Source organism: Cyanistes caeruleus, chromosome 37, assembly GCF_971803275.1.
Source record: "Cyanistes caeruleus chromosome 37, bCyaCae1.hap1.1, whole genome shotgun sequence".
NCBI lineage: Eukaryota > Metazoa > Chordata > Aves > Passeriformes > Paridae > Cyanistes > Cyanistes caeruleus.
This window is the reverse complement of record NC_141738.1, coordinates 330116-337282: the sequence shown is the minus strand read 5'-3', so window position 1 is coordinate 337282 and position 7167 is coordinate 330116. Positions and strand designations below refer to the sequence as shown.

The following is a 7167-nucleotide window of genomic DNA, read 5'->3' as shown; positions in this document are numbered from 1 at the left end:
ATGTTATGTTACATTATGTTACGTTATATTACGTTATATTACGTTATATTACATTTAGAATAGAAATGTAGAAGTTAAAGCGTGAAAAACATTAATTATCCAATCATAATAAAATACAGATCACGTTACCTTCCCAAAACGCCAAAAAAATGTCGCTAAAACTGTAATAAACTGGAACAAGCAGCCAACTCCTGTCAAGTCCTCTCTGGATTCCCAAACCCTTCTCCTACCCCTCACCAAGCCAAGGGATCTCTGGTTTCCATCCCAGGTTCTCTGGGGGTTCCCTGCCAAAGCTGATCCCGCTATTGACCAGCTTGGAGATGGCTCAGTGGTCACAAACCCCCCCTTTTTTTGGCTTCAAAATTGGCTTTTTCTGCTCTCCATGGCGGATTTTGAGAGTGACACCGTGAAAAACCTGGAGGGACACGAGGGGGAGGTGAGGTTGGGGTTTATTTGGGGGTACAAAGGGAAAAGGGGGATGGGGAGACCTCCGGGTGGAGTTTTGGGTCTCCAAAAGAGGGGGGAGGTGAGCAGGAGGACCCCAGGATGGGGATTTCGGATCTTCAGGGTGGGCTTTGTGGGGGTCCCAAGGGGAATTTTGGGGTCCCAGGGTGAGTCTTGAAGGTCCCCAGGGTGGTATTTTGAGGCTCCAGAGTTGATTTAGGGGGTTCTAAGATAGGTTTTGGGGTCCAAGATTAATTTTTTGGGTTCCGAGATGGATTTTGGAGGCCCAGGATTGGGGGATGTCTCTGGCATTGGCGCCCCCTGGTGGCTGGGAGGACTCGGTGCCAAATTTTCTCATTCCCTCTGCGGGGGGCTTTGGGGTTTTGGGAATTCCTAAAGTGGATTTTGGGGTTTCCAGGGTGGATTTTGGGGTTTCACGGCGAGTTTCGCTCTCCCCAGGATGGATTTGGCCATCTCAGGCTCGGTTTTGGGGTCCCGGAGTAGGTTTCTGGGGTACCAGGTTGGATTTTGGGGGTTCTGGGCTGGGTTTTTCAGGATCCCAGGATGGATTTTTTTAGGGTTCCAGCACCCGAAGCGCGAAGTCCAGGGCGGGGGCGCTGTGGGTCAGACACCCCATGGACACCACGTCGATGTGGGGCCCCAAAAACTGGGGGAGGGTCTCCAGCACGATCCCCCCGCTGGCCTCCACCGTCACCCCGGGGTGCGCGGCCTTGACCTGCGCCGCCGCCGCGTGCAGCTCCTGGAGGGGGGACACCCGCTCAGCTGGGAGCACCCCCTCCCCAAAATTCGGGGGAATTCTGAACAGAAAACCCCCCTGGAAATGGATGCTACACAGTGTAGAATTCCCACCCCCTCCCCAAAATGTTGGTGGATTCCCAAATCTGCCCAATTCGGGTCCCCCCCCTGCAAGAAAATCACCAATTCAGGGATTACTCCACCCAAAATTGGGGTGTCCTCCCCCAAACCCTCCAAATCGAGGGTTATTCCCCTTAAACCAGAAATCTAATAAAAACAGGGGTTTCACACCCAACATCTGCCCAATTTGGGACGTCACCCACCGCTGACCTTCAGAACAGCCCCAAATTTGGGCTCTCCAACCCACTGACCACCCAAAATTGGGGTTCACCCCCCTCAGAACCCCCCAAAATTGTGCCCCCCCCCCCCTCCCGCCCAACCCCTCCAATCCAGGTTCTTCCCACCCACAGAGCCCCACGTTGTGGTCCCCCCTTAACTCCCCAAGTCAAGTCCACCCAAAACACCCCAAACTGGGATTACCCAACCCTCTGACCCCCCCAAAATTGGGATTCCCCCTCCTGTCTTTGGGGCTGCCCCCCAATTCCAGCAGATTCCCGTTCCATTGGTGCAGCCTCACCCCTGGGCGTCCCCCATTTCTGCCACTCCCCCGGATTTTGGGGGCTCAGCCCAAAGTCACCCCCACCTTTCGGGGTCTTCAACCCATTCTGCCTCCCATTTTAAAGGGTCCAGACCCCCATTTTTGGGGTGCAGCCTCACACCTGGAGGGTCCTCCCATTCTTGGGGGTCGCTGACAGATTTTGGGAACTCACCTGGTGGGGGCAGAGGTCAAATGTATGGCATTACCCCTCCCCCCCCCACACTTATTGGGAGGTTTGTGCCCCATTTTTGGGGTTTATCCTCATCACGTTTGGGGGTCTCGCCGATTTTGGCCCCCCTCCCATTTTGGGGCTCACCTGGGGGGCCAGGTTGTCCAGCAGGACGATGTCAGCCCCAGCCCCTGCAGCCTCCAGCGCCTCCTCTGCACTCGAGCACTCCACCCCCAACTTGTGGGTGAAGCCCCCGGCCCGGCGCACCCCCAAAATCATCTGGGGAAGAGTGGGGGGGTCAGGGGGAACCCCAGAGTGACACCCAGCCTCTCAGACCAAACATGGGGCAGGGGAAAATAGGGGGTCCCCCCCCCGTGGTTGACTCAAAATTGGGGTCCCCTCATCACCCCCCCCCCCTCCAGTGATTCCCACAAACTGGGGGTCTTCTCCCCACATCCCCCCCAATTCAAGGGTGTCCCCCGACCCCAAAATTGGGGTTGCCCCACCCAGAAACACCCAAATTTGGAGTTACCCAACACATGGTTCACCCCCTCCCCTCATTCAGGGGATGCCCCCCAGTTTTCCTCCCAAATTGGGACCCCCCCCAAATCCAGGGGTCCTCCCACTTCAGTCCACCCAGAATACCCCAAAACTGGTACCCCCTTCAAGGATCTGTGCTTCCCCACCACCAATTCGGGGTACCCCAAGCCATCACTGCCCCCCAAAACCGAGGGTCCTCCACCGAAACCCCCCGTTCCTCCAACCCTCATTCTCCCCCCGCCCCAAAATTTGGGTTGGCGCTCCTCGCACCCAGAAGCCGCCAACTCAAGGGTTCCCCCCACCCATCTCCCCCCAAACTGGGGTTCCTGGGCCCCAAATCTCGGGGGCACCCCACAACCCAGGGGTCCTGCCAACGTGACCACCCAAATTCTGCGGTTCCCCCACACCCAGAGAACCCCCCCCCAATTCAAGGACTCCCCCCCAAATTCGGCGTCCTCACCTGCTCGAGCCCCCCCGCTGCCGCCGCCAGCGCTCGGTGATTGTCCTTGAGCAGGAGGAGACCCCCCAAACCCCCCCGGTGGGGGTCGGCGCCCCCCACCCCCAGCGCGTATTTCTCCGCCAAGCGGAAGCCGGGCGTGGTTTTTCGGGTGCCCCCCACGACCCCCGCCCAGCCCTGAGCCCGGGCCACCCCCACCGCCCTGGCGGCCATCGAGGCCACCCCGCTGCAGCGCCCCAAAATATTGAGAGCCACCCTCTCCCCCCCCAGCACCCCCGAGGCCGGACCCTCCACCTCGGCCACCAGCGCCCGCCCGGGGGGCAGCGCCGACCCTTCGGGGACCCTCCAGGTGACCCGGCACCCCGAGACCCCGAAAACGGCCTCGGCGAAGGGGACCCCGGCCAGGACCCCCCCCGAGCGCCCCCCGCCCTTGCTGAGCAGCTGCGCTCGGGTCTCCGCGACCCCCGCGGCCGCCAGAGCCGCGTCCGGCCAGGGAGCGTCCTCATCCAGCCAGGAGCGCGCCAGGGAGCGCAGGCGGTGCGGGGCAGGCGCGGGGGTCCTGCCCGGCCCGGGGGTCCTGCCCGGCCCGGGGGGCTCCGAGCCGGCCATGGTCCGGAGGGGAGCCTGGGGAGAGCCACAGGGGGCGTCACTCGCGACCCCCGGGGGGATCTGGGGTGCTGGGGAGGGGTCTTGGGGTGCTGGGAGGGGTCCCTGAGAGGATGCTGGGGTGCGCAGAGGGATTTGGGGTCCTGGGGAGGGGTCCCTGAGAGGAATTTGGGGTCCTGGGGAGGGGTTTTGGGGTCCCGGGGAGGGGTCCCTGAGAGGATGTTGGGGTGTGTGAGGGGGTTTGGGGTCCTGGGGAGGGGCTTTGGGGTCCAGGGGAGGGGTCCCTGAGAAGATGTTGCGGTCCGCAGGGGGGTTCGGGGTCCCGGGGAGGGGTCCCTGAGAGGGTATTGGGGTGCGCAGGGGGATTTAGGGTCCCGAGGAGGGGTTTTGGGGTGCTGGGAGGGGTCCCTGAGAGGAATTTGGGGTGCGCGGGGGTATTTGGGGTCCTGGGGAGGGGCTTTGGGGTCCTGGGGAGGGGTCCCTGAGAAGATGTTGGGGTGCGCAGGGGTATTTGGGGTCCCGAGGAGGGGTCTTGGGGTGCTAAGAGGGGTCCCTGAGAGGAATTTGGGGTGCGGGGAGGGGTCCCTGAGAGGAATTTGGGGTGCGGGGAGGGGTCCCTGAGAGGATGTTGGGGTGTGTGAGGGGTTTTGGGGTCCCGGGGAGGGGCCCCTGAGAGGAATTTGGGGTGCGGGGGGGGATTTGGGGTGCGGGGAGGGGTCCCTGAGAGGAATTTGGGGTGCACGGGAGGGTTTTTGGGGTCCCGGGTAGGGGTCCCTGAGAGGAATTTGGGGCACGGGGGGATTTGGGGTCCTGGGGAGGGGTTTTGGGGTCCCGGAGAGGGGTCCCTGAGAAGATGTTGCGGTGCACAGGGGGGTTCGGGGTCCTGGGGAGGGGTCCCTGAGAGGAATTTGGGGTGCACGGGGGGATTTGGGGTGCGGGGAGGGGTCCCTGAGATGAATTTGGGGTGCACGGGGGTGGATTTTGGGGCGCGGGGGGATTTGGGGTCCCGGGGAGGGGTCCCTGAGAGGAATTTGGGGTGCGGGGAGGGGTTTTGGGGTCCCGGGGAGGGGTCCCTGAGAGGATTTTGGGGTGCGCGGGAGGGTTTGGGGTCCCGGGGGAGGGGTCCCTGAAAGGAATTTGGGGTGTGTGAGGTGGTTTGGGGTCCCGGGGAGGGGTCCCTGAGAGGAATTTGGGGTGCGGGGGGGCATTTGGGGTGCGGGGAGGGGTCCCTGAGAGGAATTTGGGGCGCGGGGGGATTTGGGGTCCCGGGGAGGGGGTCCCTGAGAGGCTTTTGGGGTGCGGGGAGGGGTCCCTGAGATGAATTTGGGGTGCACGGGGGGGGATTTTGGGGCGCGGGGGGATTTGGGGTCCTGGGGAGGGGTCCCTGAGAGGAATTTGGGGTGCACGGGGGGGATTTTGGGGTGCGGGGAGGGGTTTTGGGGTCCCGGGGAGGGGTCCCTGAGAGGATTTTGGGGCGCGGGGGGATTTGGGGTCCTGGGGAGGGGTCCCTGAGAGGAATTTGGGGTCCCGAGGAGGGGTTTTGGGGTGCGGGGAGGGGTCCCTGAGAGGAATTTGGGGTCCTGGGGAGGGGCTTTGGGGTCCCGGTGAGGGGTCCCTGAGAGGAATTTGGGGTGGGGGGGGGATTTTGGGGCGCGGGGGGATTTGGGGTCCCGGGGAGGGGTCCCTGAGAGGAATTTGGGGTGGGGGGGGGGGATTTGGGGTGCGGGGAGGGGTCCCTGAGAGGAATTTGGGGCGCGGGGGGGATTTTGGGGCGCGGGGGGATTTGGGGTCCCGGGGAGGGGTCCCTGAGAGGATTTTGGGGCGCGGGGGGATTTGGGGTCCTGGGGAGGGGTCCCTGAGAGGAATTTGGGGCACGGGGGGTTTTGGGGTCCCGGGGAGGGGTCCCTGAGAAGATGTTGCGGTGCACAGGGGGGTTCGGGGTCCTGGGGAGGGGTCCCTGAGAGGAATTTGGGGTGCGGGGGGGGATTTGGGGTGCGGGGAGGGGTCCCTGAGAGGAATTTGGGGTGCGGGGAGGGGTTTTGGGGTCCCGGGGAGGGGTCCCTGAAAGGAATTTGGGGTGTGTGAGGTGGTTTGGGGTCCTGGGGAGGGGTCCCTGAGAGGAATTTGGGGTGCACGGGGGGGATTTTGGGGTGCGGGGGGGCATTTGGGGTGCGGGGAGGGGTCCCTGAGAGGATGTTGGGGTGTGTGAGGTGGTTTGGGGTCCCGAGGAGGGGTCCCTGAGAGGATTTTGGGGCGCGGGGGGATTTGGGGTCCTGGGGAGGGGTCCCTGAGAGGAATTTGGGGTCCCGAGGAGGGGTTTTGGGGTCCCGGGGAGGGGTCCCTGAGAGGAATTTGGGGTGCGGGGGGGGATTTGGGGTGCGGGGAGGGGTCCCTGAGAGGATTTTGGGGTGCGGGGGGGTTTCAGGGGGCTGTTTGGATCTAGGGATGATTGGGAAGGTCATTGGGGTGGTTGAGGGGGGATTTGGCTCGGGGGTTTGGGGGATACGGGGGTCGTTGTGGGAATTTTGAGGGGAATCTTGGGGGGGGGGAAGGGGTTGAGGGTCCCAGGAGGGTCCTGGAGGGGACACGGGGGTCCAGGGAGGATTTTCAGGGCGATATTTGAGTCTGGAGGGGATTTGGGGGTTCTGGAGGTGCTGTAGGGGAAATTTGGGGCGGTCTTGAGGGGGTTTGGGGGATAGTGGGGTCCTCGGGGGAATTTTGGGAGGGGTCCTGTGGCTCCTTAATAGGATTTTTGGGGGGGTGGGGGGAGGATTTAGGGGTTTAGAGGGTCCCAGGAGGGTCCTGGAGGAGATTTTGGGGTCCTGGGAAGGGGATTTTGGGGTCCTGGGGGGAGGTTGGGGGTCCCAGAAGGGTCCTGGAGGGGATTTTGGGGTCCTGGGAAGGGGATTTTGGGGTCCTGGGGGGAGGTTGGGGGTCCCAGGAGGGTCCTGGAGGAGATTTTGGGGTCCTGGGAAGGGGATTTTGGGGTCCTAGGGGGAGGTTGGGGGTCCCAGGAGGGTCCTGGAGGGGATTTGGGAGATTTTGGGGTCCAGGGGGGAGGTTGGGGGTCCCAGGAGGGTCCTGGAGGAGATTTTGGGGTCCTGGGAAGGGGATTTTGGGGTCCTGGGGGGATTTGGGAGATTTTGGGGTGCAGGGGGGATTTTGGGGGTCCTGGGGTGGGATTGGGAGCCCAGGAAGGAGATCAGATGTGGGTCCCGCCCCCCATGGACCCCCCCCCAAATGGGGACCCCTGTCCCCACTCCTGCCCCCTCCCCCCAGCTCGGGGGGGTCCGAAGTCCGCTCCGCCCCTCCCCCCTCCCCCCTCCCCCTCCCGAGACCCCCAGGTGGGGGAGGGGCGCCCCACTGACCAGCCGGGAGCTGGAGGCCACTGAACGCGGGTCGGGGGTCGGGGGGGTTTTACCTGGGGGGGGGCGTGGCCCGACTCGCCCCAATTCCCGAGCCCGGGCTGTGATTGGCTGCCCCGGGGGTCCCCACCCCCCCAAAAAACCACCCCAGGCGGTTTGGGATGGGGGAGGG

General features: G+C 63.5%; 1 protein-coding gene across 1 annotated transcript; it reads right to left on the bottom strand.

Annotated features, from left to right (window-relative positions):
- Positions 1 to 432: 432 nt before the first annotated feature.
- On the bottom strand, positions 433 to 3633 carry LOC147647458 (nicotinate-nucleotide pyrophosphorylase [carboxylating]-like). The gene is made up of 3 exons (XM_086871866.1): positions 3028 to 3633; positions 2175 to 2306; positions 433 to 1204 (listed from the first exon to the last, which is right to left on the bottom strand). Exons 1-3 carry the CDS (start codon positions 3631 to 3633, stop codon positions 1019 to 1021), a joined length of 924 nt encoding a protein of 307 aa, XP_086727992.1. The 3' UTR covers positions 433 to 1018.
- Positions 3634 to 7167: the final 3534 nt, after the last annotated feature.